At 41.8% G+C, this 25,085-nt stretch overlaps 1 protein-coding gene across 1 annotated transcript in view; it reads left to right on the top strand.

The window, feature by feature from the left end:
• Positions 1 to 25,085, top strand: part of pde4dip (phosphodiesterase 4D interacting protein) — a 53,776-nt gene that overhangs the window by 14,990 nt on the left and 13,701 nt on the right. Inside the window, exons 13-23 of the mRNA XM_030129475.1 lie at positions 807 to 907; positions 1,576 to 1,721; positions 2,093 to 2,321; positions 5,936 to 6,089; positions 6,239 to 6,355; positions 8,252 to 8,696; positions 10,485 to 10,720; positions 11,065 to 11,113; positions 22,733 to 22,980; positions 23,443 to 23,580; positions 24,479 to 24,640. Coding sequence (XP_029985335.1) covers positions 807 to 907; positions 1,576 to 1,721; positions 2,093 to 2,321; positions 5,936 to 6,089; positions 6,239 to 6,355; positions 8,252 to 8,696; positions 10,485 to 10,720; positions 11,065 to 11,113; positions 22,733 to 22,980; positions 23,443 to 23,580; positions 24,479 to 24,640 — 2,025 coding nt within the window. The remainder of the gene's footprint in view (positions 1 to 806; positions 908 to 1,575; positions 1,722 to 2,092; positions 2,322 to 5,935; positions 6,090 to 6,238; positions 6,356 to 8,251; positions 8,697 to 10,484; positions 10,721 to 11,064; positions 11,114 to 22,732; positions 22,981 to 23,442; positions 23,581 to 24,478; positions 24,641 to 25,085) is intronic.

The following is a 25,085-nucleotide window of genomic DNA, read 5'->3' as shown; positions in this document are numbered from 1 at the left end:
ATTAACAACAAAAGCTTTTTTTTTTTTTTTTTTGGCATATTATGTCCATGAAGTGAGTAATGACTAGTTTAGAATACACTACAAATAAAAAGTTAAGGATATTTCTTTTTTTTTGTGTCATTTTTACCATTTGTAAATAAAACTGTCGTCATTAAAAAAAATGTGTTTCAATTCAGTTCACACACAAAAAAGTAAAAAGCGTTGTGCAAGAATCCCAACTGAAAAAAATAGCCCAAAAATTAAACATATCCATAACTTTTTGTTTGTAGTATATGTTAAAATGTGAGAAAACATCAAATTAGCAGCATTTCATGTTTTTATTTCATAGTTTTCCCACAGTTTATCAGTAAATACATGTTTCTTCGCTTCAAAAATTAAACACATGGTGTCCAGCTAAGCGGACATTTTTGCAACTCTATGAAAAATAACTTCATTAAAAAAATAATAATAATCTCGTTTTTTAAATGCCCAAAGAGGAATAAAGAAAAAAAATCTTGATAAATGTTCTCATAATTCATGCATGAAAGGGTTAAATAAATAACAAATATCAGGCAGGTCTGAGCGTTAACTTCATTAGCTGAAGGTTTGACTCTGTGACTTTAACCCTTCGGTGTCAGACGTTCTAAAAAGCCCATAATCTGCACACAGTCGTACTCATGTCAGAATGGTTTTCATACAGTTTGTTTTTAACTTTTGTTTTTGGATCAGTTGTGTCTCTGTCCATGTTTCCAGTGTTAAAGTGACTCCGTTCATAAATCCCTCCTTTAACGTCCACACTTCTACCTGTCCCTGTTGGTCTTCTGCAGGACGGAGCTCAGACGATGAAGACGAGGCCGATGAAGATCTGAACAGTGAGTTCACCGATGAAGACGAGGCCTCGAGGAGACGATCGTCCGTCGACACCAAGGTACGAACCGACAGAACCAGAATAATGCATAGAACCCAGAGGAGAACCGACAGAACCACCAGTGACATTTAACCCACTCAGGTTCCTCTGATGTTTATGAAGGATTCAGTTCATTTCACCTTTAATTAATTACTTAAATTCAGTTTAAATAATCAGTGAAACAGACGAGTTTCAGCTCTGACTTTAAACATAATGTTCAGGGAAAAACTTCAAAACAACAGGAAAAACTTGTGCTTCTTTTACCTTTAATACAATGTTTTTAGCAAATAATAATGGAGTAACTTTGAAATAACTGAATGAAGGTTTTAGCCAATAACATAATAACATTTAGTTAATGTTAAAGTTATTCTATAATTAGTCCTGCGATGAAAAAAATCATTTGAAAATGTACTAATTGTCGCTGATTATGTAATAATACGTAAATAGGAGTGTATTTAATGGAAGTAAAAGGTTTTTCTGCAGTTTTAGTTCAGTTTGTTCACATAGTTCCTGTATTTTCTCGTTGTTTCTGAAGAAAAGTGACTTGGACATAAATGTAAAAGCAGTTAAAGATGGAGTCAGTGAGTGGAGTTCACGTCATGTTCAGATGGATGTTTGATACGTAAACGGTTCTGTCGGTGGACGTCTCCGTTCTTCGTCCTGTTCTTTTGACTGGTGTTCCTGCTCAGGGTTCTGGTCCAGACGGGTTCTTGGAGGACCCGGGTCTGCTGGAGGTCAAACAGCTGGTGGAGCAGAAGAGGGCGGTGGAGAGGGAGCTGATGGAGCTGAAGGTCCAGCTAGAGAAGACCGGCTTCCACTCACTGTCTCAGATCAGGTAGGGACTCATCCGCCTCGCAAAGTAGTCCCTGATGGTTTCATCCAGACCACGTGAAGAAGAATCAAAACCGAATAGTTGTATATAGTTGTATATAATTTATATAGTTGTAATAGCAGTATATAGTTGTATATAGTTGTAATAGTTGTATATAATTTATATAGTTGTAATAGTTGTAAATAGTTGTATATAGTTGCAATAGTTGTATATAGTTGTAATAGCAGTATATAGTTTTATATAGTTGTAATAGTTGTATATAATTTATATAGTTGCAATAGTTGTATATAGTTGTATATAGGTGTAATACTTGTATATATTTGTAATATATAAATAAATCTAATAATGCTGCTGATGCTGTGCTGGTCTTAAAGGAACGCTCTGTTCAGCCTCCGAGACGAGAACGAACGTCTGAAGGAGCAGCTGAGTGGAGATAAACACAGAGAGGAGGAGGAGCAGGAGGAGGAGGAGGAGGAGCTGGATGTGACCATAGAAGGAGCTGAAGAGGAGGAGGAGGAAGGCTCAGAGCTGTGGGACACCTGGGACCACGAAGACCTGGACATGTCTGAGAGAACCCAGATGAAGAAGACCAGGCAGATCCAGGTAGAGACGATACAGGTCCACATGGATGTGGACACAGTGTCCATCTGTGTCCAGTTTAGAGTGTCCAGTGTCCATCAGTGTCCAGTTTAGAGTGTCCAGTGTCCATCTGTGTCCAGTTTGGAGTGTCCAGTGTCCATCAGTGTCCAGTTTAGAGTGTCCAGTGTCCATCAGTGTCCAGTTTAGAGTGTCCAGTGTCCATCTGTGTCCAGTTTGGAGTGTCCAGTGTCCATCCATGTCCAGTTTAGAGTGTCCAGTGTCCATCTGTGTCCAGTTTGGAGTGTCCATCTGTGTCCAGTTTGGAGTGTCCAGTGTCCATCTGTGTCCAGTTTAGAGTGTCCAGTGTCCATCTGTGTCCAGTTTGGAGTGTCCAGTGTCCATCTGTGTCCAGTTTAGAGTGTCCAGTGTCCATCTGTGTCCAGTGTCCATCTGTGTCCAGTTTGGAGTGTCCAGTGTCCATCTGTGTCCAGTTTGGAGTGTCCAGTGTCCATCTGTGTCCAGTTTAGGGTGTCCAGTAGGGCTGCACAATTTTGGTAAAAAATAAATCCCGATTTTTTCTTCTAAAAACTCGATTTTCAATTTCGATTTGATTTTTGGGTAAAACTACAAAAGACAACAGAAGTCTTCATGTGGTTTTCATGAGCAGCCCACAGTGCAAGGCACCACTCCGACCTCAAATCTGTGATGGGATCACGTGATGAACCCACAGAAGTTTAATTTTTTTACATTAATTCTTTACTGAATGAAACAGAGAATACAAACAATGTATACAAGAAAATAACAGACCCAGTTTTTCAGGGGGAATCCACTACAATCCACTGTCCAGATCAGAGCAAATACTGGTGGTTTTGAGCCTTTTTGGTTCCAGATTTATCAAACAGCTTTAAATAAAGTTCAACATCTTTCAAAAAATAAATATTTGGTTTTGTGTTACAGAACTTAGATTTGTGAATGAAAAATTTAGCAAGAGGACTAAATTAATTATTAAAAAAAATGTTTTTTTTTTCCTTTCTGGGGTATCTGGCCCACAGAAGTGACACCAGTGTAAGGCAGGCATGCTGCAGGTTCATGGACAGCTTTAACGTCCGTGGTCATTACACGGACTTCCATGAAAGACCGCCCTCACAGATAGGAGGCGGAGCCCATGGTAGCCCGCAGGCACACGGCCCGGAGGCGTGAGACGATGAAATTGATTTGACGATTTCTCTTTTTTAAAAATCGTCCTAAGTAAAAAATCTGATTTCGATTTAAAATTGATCAGTTGTGCAGCCCTAGTGTCCAGTGTCAGTGTCCATCTGTGTCCAGTTCAAAGTGTCCAGTGTCCATCTGTGTCCAGTTCAAAGTGTCCAGTGTCCATCTGTGTCCAGTTCAAAGTCCTAACACTGCACTGTCCAAGTACCATCAGTACAAGTCCTGCATGGACTCATTCCTCTGGTCATGTGGTCCATCAGTTTGGACAGAAACCTGATGAGACGTTCAGGTTCTATCATCTGAAATGATCTGAGCAGCAGTGACTCCACCTGTTGGTAGAGATGTGGCGTTCAGTGTCACCTGGGAGACTTGTGTTTGAGACATAAACCGTCATTAATGTCCACTGAAGTCCACCTGGACCAGACAAGTCCAGGAGCTCCCATTTAAGGGTTAACCCTTCATAGGACACTCACTGAAATACTCTGAAATTCAACATTTCAACCTTAGTGTGTTATTGGACATCGTCATCTACCTCCTCATTGGTTGCCATGACAACAGTCTCCCTCTTCAACTGTTCTAAGTTCATAAATTGACAAAACTCACTCATGTTTACTATTTACAGATGCAACATTTCTATAAACTCTGTCTGAATCATTGTATAGTTTTATAAAAACCTTTGGACACATGAAAACATCAGGTCCTCAGTTGTATTCCTTCATTTGTTCAAAAAATGCACTAAGTAGATACATCTGGCATATGTCCAAAAACGAACATACCGGGCATATGATCAAATATGGTGCCTGCATTTTTCATGCTGTAATTTCACTCATTTCATTAAATCCTACACAAACAAGCACAACTAGTTGTATATGGTTGTCATAGTTATATATAGTTGTAAAAAATTGTGTGTAGTTGTAATTGTTATATAATAGTTATATACAGTTGTATACAGTTGTTGACAGTTGTATATAGTTGTATACAGTTGTATATAGTTGTTGACAGTTGTATACAGTTGTATACAGTTGTATATAGTTGTATTCAGTTGTATATAGTTGTATACAGTTGTATACAGTTGTATATAGTTGTTGACAGTTGTATACAGTTGTATATAGTTGTTGACAGTTGTATACAGTTGTATATAGTTGAAACAGTTGTATATAGTTGTATACAGTTGTATACAGTTGTATATAGTTGTATACAGTTGTATATAGTTGTATATAGTTGTATACAGTTGTATACAGTTGTATATAGTTGTTGACAGTTGTATACAGTTGTATATAGTTGTTGACAGTTGTATACAGTTGTATATAGTTGAAACAGTTGTATATAGTTGTATACAGTTGTATACAGTTGTATATAGTTGTTGACAGTTGTATATAGTTGTATATAGTTGTATACAGTTGTATACAGTTGTATATAGTTGTATTCAGTTGTATATAGTTGTATACAGTTGTATACAGTTGTATATAGTTGTTGACAGTTGTATACAGTTGTATATAGTTGTTGACAGTTGTATACAGTTGTATATAGTTGTATACAGTTGTATATAGTTGTATACAGTTGTATACAGTTGTATATAGTTGTATACAGTTGTATATAGTTGTATATAGTTGTATACAGTTGTATACAGTTGTATATAGTTGTATACAGTTGTATACAGTTGTATATAGTTGTTGACAGTTGTATATAGTTGTATACAGTTGTATATAATTGTATACAGTTGTATACAGTTGTATATAGTTGTATACAGTTGTATATAATTGTATACAGTTGTATACAGTTGTATATAGTTGTATACAGTTGTATATAATTGTATACAGTTGTATACAGTTGTATATAGTTGTATTCAGTTGTATATAGTTGTTGACAGTTGTATATAGTTGTATACAGTTGTATACAGTTGTATATAATTGTATACAGTTGTATACAGTTGTATATAGTTGTATACAGTTGTATATAATTGTATACAGTTGTATACAGTTGTATATAGTTGTTGACAGTTGTATATAGTTGTATATAGTTGTATACAGTTGTATACAGTTGTATATAGTTGTATACAGTTGTATATAGTTGTATTCAGTTGTATATAGTTGTTGACAGTTGTATACAGTTGTATATAGTTGTATACAGTTGTATACAGTTGTATACAGTTGTATATAGTTGTATACAGTTGTATATAGTTGTATACAGTTGTATATAGTTGTATTCAGTTGTATATAGTTGTTGACAGTTGTATACAGTTGTATATAGTTGTATACAGTTGTATACAGTTGTATATTGTTGTATACAGTTGTATATAGTTGTATATAGTTGTTGACAGTGTGTCACTTTGCGAAGTAAAGGAGCTGTCGTCAGATGTGATGGTTTCAGGATCCAGAACATTCTGGAACATCAGCTGGTCTTGCTTCATCTTATCTGTTCTCCAGGTCGACGCCCACTTGGATCCACCGACCAATCGGCCGCAGAGTAAGACCGTTCACCTGCAGAAACAGAGGGCGGAGCTTGAGGAGAGGCTGATGGTGTCTGAAGCGACGGTGCAAGTCCAGGCTGAACAGCTGAAGGACTACAGAGACCTGCTGAGTGAGTACTGGGACTGGGACATGGACAGGGACTGGGACTGGGACAGGAACGTCCTCCTTATGCCTGGGTCCTTGAAGGGGACGCTTCAGTCCCTCCATGTCCAGCAGACGGTTCACGTGTCTCAGCTGTTTTTTCTTCTTCTTGTGCAGTGGAGTCGGCCGTTCAACAGGACAGTAAACAGATCCAGGTGGACCTGCAGGACCTGGGATATGAGACCAGTGGGCGGAGCGAGAACGAAGCGGAGCGAGAAGACACCAGCAGCCCAGGTACGAAGCACACCAACAGGACCATGAACGCAACACAAGGGTCAGGTACAACCCACACGAACAGGACCATGAACGCAACACAGATTCATGTACGACTGACACAAATAAGACCATGAATGCAACACAGGGTCAGGTACAACTGACACAAACACGAACATGAACGCAACACAGGGTGAGGTATGACCGACATGAACATGACAATGAACGCAACACCAGGGTCAGGTATGAAGCACACCAATAGGACCATGAATGCAACACAAGGGTCAGGTACGACTGACATGAACAGGACCATGAACGCAACACCAGGGTCAGGTACGAAGCACACGAACAGGACCATGAATGCAACACAAGGTCAGGTATGACTGACACAAACACGACTGTGAACGCAACACAAGAGTCAGGTACAAAGCACACCAACAGGACCATGAATGCAACACAAGGGTCAGGTACGACCCACACCAACAGGACCATGAACGCAACACAAGGGTCAGGTACGAACCACATAAACAAGACCATGAACACAGCACAGGGTCAGGTACGACTGACAGGAACACGACCATGAACGCAACACAGGTTCACATATGACCGACATGAACAGGACCATGAACGCAACACAAGAGTCAGGTACAAAGCACACCAACAGGACCATGAATGCAACACAAGGGTCAGGTACGACCCACACCAACAGGACCATGAACGCAACACAAGGGTCAGGTACGAACCACACAAACAAGACCATGAACACAGCACAGGGTCAGGTACGACTGACAGGAACACGACCATGAATGCAACACAGGTTCACATATGACCGACACGAACAGGACCATGAACGAAACACAAGTTTCAGGTACAAAGAACACAAACAGGACCACAAATGCAACACAGGGTCAGGTACGAACCACACAAACAGGACCATGAATGCAACACAGCCTCAGGTACGAACCACATGAACAGGACCATGAACGCAACAAAGGGTCAGGTATGACTGACATGAACATGACAATGAACGCAACACAGTATCAGGTATGACCAACAGGAACAGGACCATAAACGCAACACAAGTGTCAGGTACAGACCACACGAACATGACCATGAACGCAACACAAGGGTCAGGTATGACCCACATGATAGGACCATGAATGCAACACAGCTTCAGGTACGACTGACATGAACATGCCCATGAACGCACCACAGTCCTGGTTCAGGGTGTAGTTCTGCCTCACAGACACTAGAGGGCAGCACAGAACAGAGCCGTCATCTACGCAGGAAATGAGCTGAAATATTTACCCAGAATTCCTTTTCTGTCAGTCATTGTTAAAATAAAACACTAGTTTTAGAAAACTCACTTTTAGCTGGAGGTTAAAATACAGAAAATAAATTTAAAGACTTAATAATATTTAGTAAATGAAGAAAATCTTAAAATGACCCACATGATAAAAACAGGTTCAGAGAAAAACACTGAAAGAATATTTAAATATTATAAAAACTGGAAACACATTTACATATCTGCAACTCTGTTTATATATAACTGACCTTTTTGCAGATATAAATGTGTGTCCTGTTCTTCCACAGTTCAACCTGTAGATGTGCATAAATTTAATTACTTTATTCTTTTTTTTAACTGTTTTTATCGGTCTTACTTACTTTCTATTTTTATTCTCTGACTTCCTGTTTAATCGTGTTTATTGTACCCTGCCTGAAGCACTTTGAGTTTTTTTAGATAAAAATGTAAAGTGCATTATAAATAAAATTAATCATTGTTTTTAAAGGTTGTTTTTGTATATATATTGTATATATAAATATTCTATATAATTCTGTTCACCTGGTCTTTGTTTTCGTCCTGCTTTTATTAAATATAAATGTGCTAAACCTGCTCTTTTCTTGCTTTTCCTCCAGAGTTCGATGACCTGGAGATGTGTACGTCTCTGGACTGTGGTTCTAATTGGTGGCCCGCCAACGGAAGCTCCTCCTCCTTCTCCAAAACATCCGCCCACGGCTCCGCCTACGGGGGGGAGGAGGGCTCGTCCCTGCAGCGCCTGGTGGAGGACCTGCGCTCCCAGCTGACCCGGTCCCAGGCCGTGATCCGGGGCCTCCGCACCCGCCTGCGCTCCATCTCCACCTCCACTGACCTCGGAGGCTCCGCCCCCCGCAAGGTCAACTGGTCGGAGGACGACGAGGGCTGGCAGTCGTCGGACGGGGGCCGGACGGCGTCGCCTCGTCACCCGCGTCCGGACAAAAACCTGCAGGAGCTGGTGTCCAGGGTGGACGCTCTGGAGGACCAGCTGAGGAACGGAGGTGGGAAGGAGGTGGGCCAGGACGCCAGGGCGGCCACGTGGCCCGGGTGAGTTTACAGCGTTACCTGGACCAGCACTGACCCCCCTGATCCAGACGCTCAAATGAAAACACTGGTCAGGGATTTAACCCTTTCATTCCCACCATCAACCCAGTCTGCATTTTACAGTAAATATAGTAAAGTTTCTACAATTAAACTTTAGTCGATTATTTATGTTTTACCTCATTATATCGATTAGATCAAGAGGGGTCAAACATGCGTCCCCCCCCAAAGGTTCCAGTCCGACCCCTGGGATGAATTTACAAAGTGTATAAATTCCACAGTCCAGGCTGTGGAACTCATGTTAGTGTGGGTTCCACATCCAGACCAATCTGATCTACAGTCCAATAAGAACAGCAGAAGAACCCACACAGAAGAACCACTGCAGATTTACTACTGGGTTTGATGAGGAAAAAAATACTACATTGTGTCTATAAATAATGACAACTTCAAATGTTTGTTTTAGTGCAAAAAATAACATTAAATTCTGAAAATATTTCCATTTCCAAACTCTCCTGTACCAATAAAATGTGACTAACCTGAACAAATGTGTCCAACCTGAAATGTCTGTATTAAATTCAGTCCAGTTTGAACTCTTTTCTTCCTGTTCCTCAGTGTTTAGTGTCTTTGTTGATCTGATCCAGAATGCACATGGACTAATGAGAAGTGGAGGAAGAAGACTGAGAAAATGATTTTTCTGAAGAAATTTCAGTTTTTTCAGGTTATTCACATCTTTTTTGTTCAAATAGTTTATAAGTAAGTAAGTATTTTCATAATTTAATGGGAGTTCTTTTGCACTAAAACAAAGACAAAAAATTTGGAGTTTGAAATTTTAGTGGTGTTTTAGCAGTGAGTGATAGTTCTGTTTTGGAGTGTTCTACTAGTGTGTTTTACAGTGTTCTGTGGAGTTTAGCTGGGTTTGTTCACCTTTTTTTCCACTTTTATTATTATTATTATTATTATTATTATTATTATTATTGTATTGATATTCATACAAAACAATAATTGCTATATAGCGATCATAAATAGAAATTGGGGGTAGGAGTACATAAGTTTTTATTTCTTACTACTGCTTTTTGAGCATGTATAATTTAATTTCATTTGTGTTATTTATCTTATTAATGTTATTATATTTATTTATTTAGCACATCATAAAACAGCAAGAGAAATTTAAAAAAACCCAACAACATTCAAACAAGTACCATCATTGTGCAGGAGAGGTTAGAAGCAGAGAAAAGCTTATATGAATACCTCCCCGGAAATTTATTTATTTATTATTACTATTATTATTTGTTTATTTATTTTTTGTTTGTTTGTTTGCTTCTCAATCATTTATGTACCATTACTTATATTTTGTTGGTTGATTTTTGTTTTGATGTCACTGTCTACATGTTCAAAATAGAGATTTCATTCATTCATTCATTCACTGATTTTATCTGTCTTGTTCTGCTTTGTATAGTTGACTGATAGTTGTAATTTAGCTGTAAATGTTATATAAATATATGTATATGTAGGCAAAAGTTTTTGGAATGACATATTAAAACATTAATTTAAAAAAAAAAACAACAATGATCTTTCACTTGTTTCTGAGGCAGATTAAAGAACAGTTAGACATATCATAGGTTTCAAAGACTTTTAATGACAAATAAATTATATTTAAACAAAAAATCCATTTGTGTCGTTCCCCAAACTTTTGGACATGAGTTGATAATACCCGACCAGATGTAGATCCAGACCCCCCTGTCTGGTCCAGATCCTGGTCCAGTATCTAACGTCCTGTTGTGTGTCCGTCCTCAGTAAATTCGGCGGTCTGATCCAGTCCCAGGCCCGGGAGCTGTCCCACCTCCGCCAGCGGCTGAGGGAGGGCCGGGGGGTGTGTCACATCCTCACCCAACATCTGGGAGACACCACCAAGGCCTTCGAGGAGCTGCTGAGGGCCAACGACATCGACTACTACATGGGCCAGAGCTTCAGGGACCAGCTGGCCCAGAGCAGCGCCCTGGCCCACAGGGTCTACGCCAAGATCAGCGCCAGTGAGTAGTCACCTTCAGGTGGTAGTCACCAGGTGGTAGTCACCACCAGGTGGTTGCCACCAGGTCATAGTCACCATCAGGTCATAGTCAACACCAGGTCGTAGTCATCAGCTCATAGTCAACACCAGGTTATAGTCACCACCAGGTCATAGTCACCACCAGGTTATAGTCACCACCAGGTCATAGTCACCACCAGGTCATAGTCACCACCAGGTTATAGTCACCACCAGGTCATAGTCACCACCAGGTTATAGTCACCACCAGGTTATAGTCACTACCAGGTTTTAAAAGATTAAAAACTATTATGAAGATGTAAAAATCTGAAAACATTTGTTTTCCAACAGGAGATCATCCAGAAGATCCAGATGACAAGACGGAGCTGTTGGCCATCAGGTGTGTGTGTGTGTGTGTGTGTGTGTGTGTGTGTGTGTGTGTGTGTGCAGTCTCTCAGTGGAAACTATGGCTGTGTTTGTCTGTTTGTCGCTCGGGGCAGAATAATCAGATTGTGCTGTAATTAATTCCACTGATGATCAGTGATGTAACGACAGGAAATGAGTCCACACATGACAGCACACAGCACATCTGATGAACGGATGAATGAACAGATGAATGAATGGATGAATGAATGAACAAATGAATGAATGAACAAATTAATGAATGAATTAACAAATGAATGAATTAACAAATGAATGAATTAACAAATGAACGAACAAATGAATAATGAATGATCGAATAAAGGAACAAATGAACGAATGAACAAACGAATGAATGAACAAGTGAATGAATGAACAAGTGAATGAATGAACAAATGAATGACTGAGTATCAGTGGTTGGTGATGAATGTAGTTACGTCACTGGGGAATGTGGGGGAGGATGGTGTCAGTTGTTTCAACGAATGAATGAATGAATGAACTAAGGCACAAATGAATGAATGAATGAATGAGGGTTCCACTGGGTTCCATCAGTTTTATACTTTTAATTGAATGCACTTGTTCCGACCACAGGACGTCTTTGTCATTTGAATCTCCTTAATAATCGGTTTATTCATATTCGACTCAATCGTCGTCTTCTTCAAACTGGACCCAAACTCCTCCTGACGGTCAAAGCCTTAAACCTGGGATTTTCTGGATGTTTCCTGGTGTTTTCTGGTGCTTTTGGAGCCATAATCTTCTAGATGAACTGTGATCAGAGGTGGTGCTTCGTCCTCATCTCACTCCGCTGCTGTTTTTAGTTTCCACATTCAGTCTGTTTTGCCGCCGTCTGATTGGCCCCCGCAGCCTCTGTGACGTCATCTCATTATGAAATCCCACAATCCTCCTGTGGCGTCAGAGGCCTGCAGGGGAGAGCCGAGTCCAGGACGTGACCCGGGTCCTCCGAGACCTCATCAACCGCACAAACTTCATCACCTTCATCATCCTCATCACCTTCATCACCTTCATCATCCTCATCATCCTCATCACCTTCATCATCCTCATCACCTTCATCACCTTCATCATCCTCATCATCCTCATCACCTTCATCATCCTCATCATCATCCTCATCACCTTCATCATCCTCATCATCCTCATCACCTTCATCACCTTCATCATCCTCATCACCTTCATCACCTTCATCATCCTCATCATCATCCTCATCACTCTCCCAGTTTCAGTGTTTAGTGCAGTCGTGACCTGCAGGACGGAGCTGATGTCAGAACGAGAAACATCCGGATGAACGGACGCTTAATTAGGCAGAGACGACAAATGTCCTGCAGACAAAGACCGAAACACAGAGAGAAAGAGAGAGGGAAAGAAGAAATACAGAAAGTGAAAGGAGATATACAGAAAGAGAGTGAAAAAGAAGAGGAAAAAGAAAACAAGAATCACAGAAAAGGAAAAGGAATCCCCCATAGATAGATAGATAGACTTTATCATTTTATTGCCCATTAAATCTCCCGTTGGTGCAGGAAAAGTTTCCTTTTACTGTAAAATCAAAGATGATATAATGATAAATTAACAGTTTCCTTACGAAATATACATAGGAACATACTTCAGTTAACATTATCTATGAGACACAATAATTTAATGTCTTATTGTTTTTTTCTTCAGTGTCTTATGCTGTTTTTACACATTTTACGTGTTATATTTTAAAAAGGAAGTGGACTCTGTGTGTGTGTGTGTGTGTGTGTGTGTGTCTGTAATCACACTACCTCCGTACACAGCTGATTGTTGCAGTTTGTCATATTTCTGTATTTTTGCTCAATGAACAGACTAGTGAGAACAACACGTTGATCGGACCAATATTTTGGGAGATATTAGTCATTTTAAATACAACAGCCTTATAATCATGTTGCTATGGTCAGAATCACATTGTCTACACTTACTACGTGGAAGCGGCTCGACTCCACTCTGGTACCAGGTCCTATTCCAGACCGTTTCCATTCCAGGATACTACCCACTTTACAGTACCTGGTCATCATAGCGATGCGGTGCGTTACTTCCTTGTCATCTGCTCAGAGTTGCTGATAAATTTGCTCGTTGCGTGTTCTCTCGTCAAACTCCTGCTGAATGTTTGCGTCTGAACCTCCTGGACAAACCTTGGTGTAGTTTTACAGTTTACTGTCATCATGTGGGTTCACCTACTGACAGATTTACTGGAAACTTCTGCATCTGTTTTTAGTAAAAGGGCGGGTCACAGAGACGACGCTGACCAATCAGTGGTCTGCAGTGTTTACACAGTGTCACCTTTTAGTATCTGGTCCCCAGTCCTGGAACCTCAGCGGAGGCGAGACCAAAAAACTAGTACCAGGTACCAGATTCCAGGTCCTTTTTCGTAATGGAAACGCAAAAAGGCAGAGTCGAGTCGAGCCGATACCACGAAGTGGAAACGTGACGTAAGAACAGTCGGGCAATGTTACGCTTTGGCGGTGACTGCTGGACAAATGTGGTACAGCATGTGTGAATACAAAACAAATATCGGTGCTGGGGGACTGGGATGTAGCCCCCCAGGGTCAGGATGTGGATTTTAAAAACAGCCCCCTTTTACATCCCACCATCAGTACTGACAGCAATGAAGTCCAGGAGGTGGAAGATCTTTTCCCAAAAGTCCCCTCTGCCCAGCTTTAAAAGTACCACATCTAGAACCCGAGGTTCCCCACGGGCATCCCCCTGGACAGTGATGGATGAACACAGGACTAATGGATGGAGTTCAGGTGGATTTTCTCCACAAACTAAAACAGTAAATGTTCTGAAACTGGAGGTTTTTCCCTTTAAAGCATGTGATTGGTTTAGTCCTTGTGGTTCTTCAGTTCTAAGCTTTAGAACGTGGTCGATAGGAGAACGTTAACACTGATTAGATGGAAGGAACAGCTTCAGTTTGATGCTTTTTAAATCATATATCTTGTACGACTTATGAAAACTGTCATTTTCTCTCATCTCTGCACTTTGGTTTTACTTCATTAATTAGTTGTAAATTTTAATATGAAACTTTTCAGTTCTGATCACAGTTTGAATCGTCAGTAAAAGGATCTAAAGTCAAGTATAAACAGAAACATTCACCATAAAAACCATCCTGTCCAGTTGAACAGTAAAAACAACAAAGTGAACATTTAATTTGTGCGTTTGTTTTTTTATTTCGGACATATGACGTACTTTTTGTTCCTGGTTTTGTCCTGGTTTTCGTGTGAATCCAGATTACAGACCAGTTTAAAGGCCGTCGTAGAATCACTGTTTCTTCCACATCTGTTCATCCATCTGTGACCTGATGGGCCTCTCTCTCTTTCTCTCTCTCTCTCTCTCTCTCTCTCTCGCTCTCTCTCTCACTGTGGCTCTATGTCTCTCGCCCCCTCTGAGGACTGCCTCAAATTACTCACAGTCGACCCAGAATTCACCTCTTCGACGCAGCGTCACCGTGTTTATTCTACAGAAATCCCCTGTGCGCATGAATGTACAGTATGTGGTCGGATTAATGAGATTAAAACAAGTAAAAACAGCAACGGAATAAACAAGAACAAAGACATTAAAAAAAACTGTTAGAAATTTAAAAAAAATGGAAAAATACAATAAAAAAATGACTAATGTATATAAAAAGAAAATGAAATTAAAAAAAACAAACAAATAAAGTGAAGATAGAACCAAACAAATTGAAAATTGACCAAAATATTATATCCATAAAAATGAAAAAATGTCCTGAAAACAGTAACAGAACACATCTATAATCTATAAATATAAATATGTGATGTAACGTTGACCATAACCGTAGGATAAATTCTCCAAACAAAGGTCTGAGTTCTGAAGAAACCCATTAAATAATCCAAGTGGATCTAACCCTTCGACTGTGCTTCAACCTCATGGATCCAATTATTCCAATTATTTTCAAATACATGAAACGTTAATGAAGCTCAGATCAAATGGACTGAAGATCATCAGATAACGACGTCTCAGACAGGTCCGGTTCTGGTTCTGGAGGTCCGATGGTGTTCCTGCTGGATCCAGATGTTGGTGGTGTTTAATAAGTGTAGTATTTATTATTATTATTATTATTATTATTATTATTATTATTATTATTATTATTATTTTACTTCTAATTCGTCTTATGTCTGTACATACAATATTCTGGCACTGGAACCTGGTGTAATCTAGTCTGATCTGATCTATATTTTATTGTCTCCATTGTTTTTTTCTTCCTGTTGATTATTGATCAGTTTCACAACATTTAGACTGAATTCAACACAAATGGATAAAACAAAAACACAGAAAAGACGATGAAAATCAGACCAGTGTGGAGTTTGAGAAGGTTCTGTGGAACTGTAGAACTTCACAGTGTGTGTACTGTATGTACTTCTGCTCCTGTAAAGTACAGGTCTGAGTACTTCTACTGGAGTACAGGATGTGTGGACCAAATGTCCAAGTGTGTTCTGGACGTGAACCTTCTGTACGTCTGGTTTCATCTTGGTTCCCATGATTCCTCTTGGTTCCTCTAGTTTCCTCCCGGTTCCTGTGGTTCCTCTTGGTTCCTCTGGGTTCCTCTCAGTTCCTCTTGGTTCCTCTGGGTTCTGTGCAGTTATGCTGGACTTTCAGGCTTTGTTGTGAATCTGTGCAGAACCAGAACCAGAACCAGTGGATGAACAGCTGATCCGCTGCTGCTGCTGCTTTCACTGCCTCGGCCTCTAATCAGGTTAAGTTATTAAGTCCTGGAGTGGGAGGGAACTAGGTCATGAGCAGCTAAACGCAGAGCACCATGGGGGGGCGGGGTTATGTGTGTGTGTGGGGGTGGGGTGGGGGGTGGGGGGGGGGGGGTTACACGAGTTAGAGCAGAGGGAACGTGATGAAGCAGCAGAACGACCACAGCATCAGCACCGACAGCAGCAGCACAGCACGCTCCGGCGCCGGTTATGTAAGATTTACAAACCTGGAGCTCCGTGGTGTGTTCAAGGACCGTGGACCGGTTTCAATGTGGACCTGAACCCTGGACTTGGACCTGGACCCTGGATCTGGACTTGGATGTGAACCCTGGTCTCCATTAAAGCCCTGGGTTGAAGTGGACGTGGCTGCTCCAGGGGCGGTCCTTCATTCAGCGGCTGTTTAATGTGAATCCCCCAGACCTGGACCCGGACCTGGACCCGGACCTGGACCCAGACCTCTGAGTCATCTGCTCATCCTGGTCTTCATAACTTCATCTCAGCCTGAGGGGGGGTTGGGGGGGTGATCTCCTTTTTTTATTCTGCGTTTAAAACCAGGATATAGACCTGACCCAGACCTGAACCACTGAAGCGGGTCTGAAACAGAACCGGGTCAGTTCGGACCTGCTTCAGCTGTTTCTATCTGAGCGGTTCCGTCTACACTGAAACATTAAGTGCACAGAACCCTGAGCTCTTCATGGTTCAGGTTCTGCACATGTTGGCGCCTCCAGGGTTTGACAGGTTTTGGGTTCTGAAGTGAAAAAAGTTTGATATTAAACCAGAAGAGTGTGTTTTAATGGATGCATGAGTTTAATTTGAGTCTTCTGGTGTTTGACTGATGTTTTTTTCAGACTTTAGGAGGAAATCCACGTTTATTAACAGTGAACACAAATAATTTTCTCATCATTTGAGGTCAAATCTGACGTTTGATCCATTTTTTTTTTTTGTTTTTTTTTGGCGTTTAATCCTGTTTCTGTTTGAATGAATGTGAATCTGTGTTTAAGTCTTCGTCCTCTGTCGCTCGTGTTTATTTTCCAGTCGTTTAATGCATGCGCTGTGTGAACTGTAGGTTTTCGGGTGAAACTGAAGCTTTATTTGTGATTCTGTTTGGTTTGATTTGTTTGTTGTAGATTTGAGTTTATAGTTTTATTTGTGTTTTTTTCTCGGCTGGTTGTGGTAGTAGTTTTAGTTTGACTGTTTTAACCCTGGTTGGTGTCGAACATCTGGTTACAAGCACTGCAGTCTGGGGTCTGGGACCTGGGACCTGGTCTGGAACCTGGTCTGGGACCTGGTCTGGGACTTTTCTGTTGAGTGGAACCCTCGTTCTCTTTGGAGGATTTGCCGTGTTCACTTTCCCATTCGTCCCCTTTGTCCGTCCCCTTGGATCCGTCCGTTCGGGGTCATGACCTTTGACCTCTGACCTTTGACCTCATGACCCTTAAATGTAAAGAAGACGAGGATAATCCACACAAAACAGGAGGTTCGTACTGAGACGGAGGACAAGGAGGCATGGTGAGGCCGCAGACGGACTGAGGACCACCACAGAGGGGAGGGGGAGGGGCCAGCACCGGGGGAGGGACCACCACCAGGGGGGGCGGGTCCATGGCTCCGCTGTGGAAGGCCATGCTGTCGAAGAGCAGCCCCCTGTACAGAGACTCCCTGTTCTCCTTCACACTGTGGGAGTGGAAGGTCCAGGAACGAGAACTGATCCTGCTGAAGAAACACGGCGACAGAGAGAGGAGGACGCTGAGGACGCAAGTGGACAAGTAAGACCAGCAGGGACCAGCAGGGACCAGCAGGGACCAGCAGGGACCTGGGGCATGTAGAACCAGGATACGTAGAACCGGGACATTTAGAACTGAGACGTAGAACCAGGACATTTAAAACCGGGACATGTAGAACCAGGATATGTAGAACTGAAACATGTAGAACCAGGACATGTAGAACCGGGACACACAGAACCGGGATATTTAGAACCTGGACATTTAGAACCAGGACATGTAGAACTGGGACATGTAGAACTGAGGCATGTAGAACTGGGGCACATAGAATTGGGACATGTAGAACCGGGACATGTAGAACTGAGGCATGTAGAACTGGGATACGTAGAACTGGGACATGTAGAACTGAGGCATGTAGAACCGGGACACATAGAACCAGGATACGTAGAACTGGGATCCGTAGAACTGGGACATGTAGAACCAGGACATGTAGAACTGGGACATGTAGAACCGGGACACATAGAACCGGGACATGTAGAACCAGGATACATAGAACCGGGACATTTAGAACCGGGACATGTAGAAGTGGAACATGTAGAACCGGGACATTTAGAACTGGGACATGTAGAACCGAGATATGTAGAACCAGGACATGTAGAACCGGGACATTTAGAACCGGGACATTTAGAACCGAGACATGTAGAACCAGGACATTTAGAACCGGGACATGTAGAACCAGGACATGTAGAACCGGGATATGTAGAACTGGGACATGTAGAACCGGGATATGTAGAACCGGGACACATAGAACTGGGAAATGTAGAACCAGGACACATAGAACTGGGACATGTAGAACCGGGATATGTAGAACCAGGATACGTAGAACCGGGACATGTAGAACTGGGACATGTAGAACCATGACATTTAGAACCGGGATGTGTAGAACTGGGACATGTAAAACTGGGACATGTAGAACAGGGACATGTAGAACCGGGACATGTAGAACCAGGATATGTAGAACCGGGATGTGTAGAACTGGGACATGTAGAACCAAGACATGTAGAACCAAGACATGAAGAACTGGGATACAGAAAACTGGGACATGTAGAACAGGGACATGTAGAACTGAGACATGTAGAACTGGGACATGTAGAACTGGGACACCTAGAACCGGGACACGTAGAACCAGGATATGTAGAACTGGGACATGTAGAACCGGAACATGTAGAACTGGGACATGTACAACCGAGACACGTAGAACCTGGACATGTAGGACTGGGACATGTAGAACTGGGGCATGTAGAACTGGGACATGTAGAACCGGGACATGTAGAACTTGAACATGTAGAACCGGGATGTGTAGAACCAGGACATGTATAACCGAGATCTGTAGAACCGGGACACCTAGAACTGGGATACCTAGATCTGGGACATGTAGAACCAGGATATGTAGAACCGAGATGAACTGGGACATGTAGATCCGGGACATGTAGAACTGGGATATGTAGAAACAGGATATGTGATATACAGACCAGAAGACGACTGGAAACCACAAGTGAGCACACGTGACGGAGCAAAAAGTGTCAGATGGTGCCGATAGATAAAATTGCTAGAGCGAAATAAATCAACACGTAGAACCGGGACATGTAGAACCAAAACATGTAGAACTGGGACATGTAGACCTGGGTGACACAGAACCGCAGCCCATGGAACTTGGATACAAAGAACTGAGACATGTAGAACCAGGACACATAAAACCATCATCCATAGAACCGGGTGACACAGAACTGGGACACATAGAACCGTGACCCATGGAACTGGGACACATAGAACTGAGACATGTAGAACCATGATCCATACAACCGGGTGACACAGAACCGGGACACATAGAACCGCAACCCATGGAACTGGGACACAGAACTGGGGACCAGAAGACAACTGGAAACCATGAGTGAACACAAGTGACGGACCGTCAGGTGTCGTATGGTGCTGCTAGCTAAAATTGCTAGAGTGAAATAAAACACTTTCGTATCAATCCGACACTGACAAAAGATGAAAACGAAGGGAATTTTATCCATAATTTTTATCCGTTTTAGTTAGTTTTATATACACACAATACAGTTTCAGTTAGTTATTGTTTTTTTCTTTTAATTATAGTTTTTATTTATTTCAGTTAATGAAAATGTTTTTTAATTCCGGTTTTCGTTAGTTTTCGTTAACAGTAATAACCTTGCGACCAGTGAAAATCCTCTCTAAACTGATAGTGACGTGTTTTTCAGTCCGACCTCCTCCAGCTCCGGTTGAAGTCGAGCGTCAGACTCAGATCCACATGTGAGCGTTAACGCGTGCGGTTTATGGATGCGTCATGTGTTTCCATGAGTCGCCTTCATGTGACGAGGATTGGACAGAAATGATTCCATCAGATTAGAGCAGGTTCATGTGTGTTTTCAGTCTGGAACCAGAAAGATCCAGCACATGTCTGATGATGGGTTTTTGTCTGGGTTTTTTTTTGTTTGTGTGTTTGTTTTTTGTGGTCATGTGTCCGTTTTCAGTCGTTTCTGATTTGGTTTAAAGCTCTTGTCTTTTCTTTACTCCTCGTCTCAGGGTGAGAATATTAAACACACTTTACACTTCCTGTTATTAAAGGTCAGACTATTTTTTACAGTTTGTTTTAGGTCAGAGTTCAACAGTTTTTTAATTCAGACCCATCCACTAAATCCATCCCATAATAAAGTGTTAAATTCCTACACTAACACCCTTCTACCAAGTGAGTACAAAATACACTCTGACACATTTAACATTTGACCTAGAACCAAAAATAATAAGAATATGAACCAGTGTTGGTGGATGAAAACAAAAACTAATACAATTTTTTATGTGGTATTTGAAAAAAATGACTTTTTTTTGTGGTTTTTTTTTTTTTTTTTTTGCATCAAAATGTGGTTTGTTTACATTACAGATATGTCATTTAAAGGGTTAAAAATATGACGATTATTGAGTATTTAGTGTGTTTGTTTACAGCCCAAGTTCATTAAAAAAAAAAGTTAAAAACAAACTATAAAAACATTTGCAGTTTATGTTCTGAGGCTGATAAGAAGGACGTCTATGAGCAGAAACCAGAGGGAAATATTTATGTTCAAAAGTACGAGGTACAAGGAAAACTACTGAAGTATTAGTACTGCGGTTCGTCTGTTTGATTTAAAGGTTTGAATCCAGTGTTTCATGTGTTTCATGTGTTTCGTGTGTTTGACGTGTGCAGTCGACGCTGATAACAGGAAGTAGAACATCACAGAGCTGACATGTGATACTCTGCTTCCCATAATGCACCAGCCCCATTCCCACATTCATTTACCTCCACGAAAAATGGAAAATGTGTGTGTGTGTGTGTGTGCGTGTGTGCGTGTGTGTGTGTGTATGACAGTAAACACAGACGCTTCCAGGTTTGTTTTTTTTAAATGTGGATGAAATAACAAACGCTTCATCACAACAGAAACTTTGTTCAGACAAAGACGAACGTTCAGGACAAACACGTCCTGTTTATCAGCCTTCAGTTTCACATTCATGGTTTTTATGGTGAAAATCTGAGCTGGTTCATGTGTTCATGATGGTTTTACCGTCTTCAGAATTATTCGGATCAGTCACAAAAGAAGAAGATGAAGGCGTTTCCACGGTAACTACGGAAACACTTATTTTCTTCATTTTACTTGTTTTATCTTATTTTATTGAAGCATTGTTGGTGTGAATCACAGACAGATGACAGGAGGAAAAAATAAAGATGAAACTAATACAATTTATATGTAGAATATTGAACATGTTGACATTGATTGAGTGAATGATTGAAATCTTTATTTCGAACAAGTAGACAGTGAAACAAAAAAAAAAAACAACCAACAAAGTATCAGTAATGATATATAAAAGGCTGATAAGTAAACAAAAGAAAAAAAGAAAAGAGATAAAAATAAATTTAATTTAACATGCTTGAAATGGAGTAGTTAGAAGTAAAAACTTATGTACTCCTACCCCTAATCTGTATTCCTTATGATCTCTGTATAACAATTATTATTTTATATGAACATTAATAATAATAATAATAATAATAATAATAATAATAATAATAATAATAACTTCAACAGCAACAACAGTAATAATAAAAATAATAAAATAAATAATAATAAAACAATATAACACTTATTCCTATGTACACTAATATAATTATACCCATTTACAAATGATCAAACCAGTATCAGCTCTCAGATATTAATTAAAACTAAAAAGCAAACAAAAAACAAAAACACATACACCTATATAGTATAAATATATATGATAGTTTATATTGTCCTATATAGTAATATAGTCAGAATATGTTCATATATCCATATTTAAACTTTTAAACTAGATATTATTAACACGTATTTGCCCCCCCCCCAGCCTTTTCCTTTCTATATTTTGTAAAAATCATTTGTTTGTATTTGTTTTTTAAACTGTTTGATGTTGGGACATGGTTTCAGCTCCACACTCTGTCTGTTCCACAGTTTTACACCATTATTATTTGATAAACAGAATCTTTTCTTCATGGTTCGCTGTTACTATGACTGTGCAGATTATATGCTTTAGGTGATTAGAAGGACGTCTGTGGGCGGAGTCTGGTTAATGGAGGTCAAACTGACGCTGTTTTCCTGCTTTAGTCCAGACCCGGATCACAGAAGTCAACCTTTAACCTGAAGTAGAAGAAAAATAAAAGTTAAATTAGGCTGAGATGACTGATCCTTAGATGAAAAAATGAACCAGATGAAACTAAAATCAAAGCTGTAGATTCTTATTTCTTTGTGCCATTTCTGTCGTTTTTCTGTATTTTGTGTTTTTTGATGCCAGTCTGAAACTGACCTGAAACTAAAACTGACTAAATGTTCTAAATGTTCAACCTCAGTTTGATCCGATTCTGATGAGGTTCTTAAATGTATCTGTTGAACTGTTTTCAGTGTGTGTGTGTGTGTGTGTGTGTGTGTGGACCTGAACCCATAGAACCCACAGAACCCATAGAACCCACAGAACCCATAGAACCCACAGAACCCATAGAACCCACAGAAGCGATCACCTCAGTACTGATCCTTCATGTGTGTGTTGTGTTTTCAGGCTCAGTAAGGAGCTGCAGCAGAAGGACAAACTCATCGACAGCCTTCGGGCCAAACTGAACCAGAACCGTCATCATCCTCAGCGCTCGGACACGCCCTGCAGCGGCCACGCCCTCTCCGACCAATCGGATCGCATCTCCTACGTGTCCGACGAGCAGGGCTCCACCAATGAGGACCTGGAGCTGGGTTCCGACGTGGATGCCAACAGCGACCCGGGTCAAGAGGAAACCCGGACCCGGGGCGGCACCGGTGAGTCTGGAAACCACTACGGTCCAGTTCTGGTCCTGGTTCCTTCAGACGGGGTCCTCCTAGTGGTCTAGTCCCCTGAAGGACATGAAACCTGTGCATAAAACTCATTAAACTGAAGGGGACCAGGACCCGGTCTGGACTCTGTAGACCAGGACCCGGTCTTGGTTCAGTCTGGACTCTGTAGACCTGGTCCAGTCTCAGTCCCTCTCGTTCATCCTGGTCTTGGTCCAGTCTGGACTCTGTAGACCCGGTCCAGTCTCAGTGCCCCTCTGGTTCATCCTGGTCTGGACTCTGTAGACCCGGTCTGGTTATAGTGTCCTGTGGACCTGGTCCAGTCTCAGTCCCCCTTGTTCATCCTGGTCTTGGTCCAGTCTGGACTCTGTAGACCCGGTCTGGTCTCAGTGTCCTGTGGACCCGGTCTGGTCTCAGTCCCCCTCGTTCATCCTGGTCTGGTCCTTGCAGGTCTGGGCTCCGTCAGTGCTTCAGTGTCTCCTCCTCCGTCTGTCCCTCCATCCATCGCCTCCTGTCTCAGCTGTCCCATCATGCATTGCTCCACACCTCCTCCTCACCTCCCTGACCTCCACAGTCACAGTCTGACAGGTAGGACTGCACCTCCTCCTCCTCCTCTCATCAGCTGTTCCTCCTGTTCCTCAGCTTTTATTCTGCTTTCATTAGTTTTTATCCTTTGATTCTTTTTGTCCTTTTATTACTCCTCCTCCTCCTCCTCCTCCTCATCATCATCATCTCCTCTTCCTCCTCCTCCTCCTCCTCTTCCCCCTCCTCTTCATCTCCTCCTCCTCCTCTATATCTCCCTCCTCCTCCTCTTCATCTCCTCTTCCTCCTCCTCCTTCTCCTCCTCCTCCTTCTCCTCCTCTTTATCTCCCTCCTCCTCCTCCTCCTCCTCCTCCTCCTCCTCCTCTTTATCTCCCTCCTCCTCCTCTTCATCTCCTCTTCCTCCTCCTTCTCCTCCTCCTCCTCCTCCTCCTCTTCCTCTCCTCTTCCTCCTCCTTCTCCTCCTCCTCCTCTTCCTCTCCTCTTCCTCCTCCTTCTCCTCCTCCTCCTCTTCATCTCCTCCTCCTCCTCTTTATCTCCCTCCTCCTCCTCTTCATCTCCTCTTCCTCCTCCTCCTTCTCCTCCTCCTCCTCCTCCTCCTCCTCCTCTTCATCTCCTCTTCCTCCACCTCCTTCTCCTCCTCCTCCTTCTCCTCCTCTTTATCTCCCTCCTCCTCCTCCTCCTCCTCCTCTTTATCTCCCTCCTCCTCCTCTTCATCTCCTCTTCCTCCTCCTCCTTCTCCTCCTCCTCCTTCTCCTCCTCTTTATCTCCCTCCTCCTCCTCCTCCTCCTCTTTATCTCCCTCCTCCTCCTCTTCATCTCCTCTTCCTCCTCCTTCTCCTCCTCCTCCTCCTCCTCCTCTTCCTCTCCTCTTCCTCCTCCTCCTTCTCCTCCTCTTTATCTCCCTCCTCCTCCTCCTCCTCCTCCTCCTCTTCATCTCCTCTCAGCTCCAGCCTCTTTCCGTCCTCCTCCTCCTCCATCTTCGTCCTCCTGCCCCCGCCCTTCGACCTCACGACCCCGTTACCCTGGAAACGGGGGCGTGGGCTTCTCTCTGGCTGAGGTCCACCAGGAGCTGCAGACGTTACAGAGGCAGCTGGGCGTCGACCACAGTACGGAACACACCCACAGGCCCCGCCCTCTTATGATGTCACTGATATTTACTCATATCACTGGTGTCACTAATGTGCATGATGTCATCAGTGATGTCACTAATGATTGTTTGTTTATTAATTTATTTTGAATTTGTATTAAAACCACACAACAAAAGGATTTATATAAAAGAAAAGTCCAACATTCCAAAAGGGGCAGGATGAAGTTTAACTGATAATGCCCCGCCCCTTTACCCCATCCTTCGAAATTCCTGTCAGATCCCATATGTCACTCAAACATACGGAAGCGTATTGCATTCACACAAAAAATTAAATTCAGCTCTGATTTTCCGCATTAATGAGATACTGTTTTCTGAAAAAATAAAAATTCGGCTCTGTTTTTACGAGATAATTATCTCGTTAATTCAGAAAAACAGTGCTGAATTTTTTTTAACTTATTTTTTCT

This window comes from Sphaeramia orbicularis, unplaced genomic scaffold, assembly GCF_902148855.1.
Source record: "Sphaeramia orbicularis unplaced genomic scaffold, fSphaOr1.1, whole genome shotgun sequence".
NCBI classification, from domain to species: Eukaryota; Metazoa; Chordata; class Actinopteri; order Kurtiformes; family Apogonidae; genus Sphaeramia; species Sphaeramia orbicularis.
The sequence above is the reverse complement of the archived record's forward strand: the minus strand, read 5'-3'. Positions and strand labels throughout refer to the sequence as shown.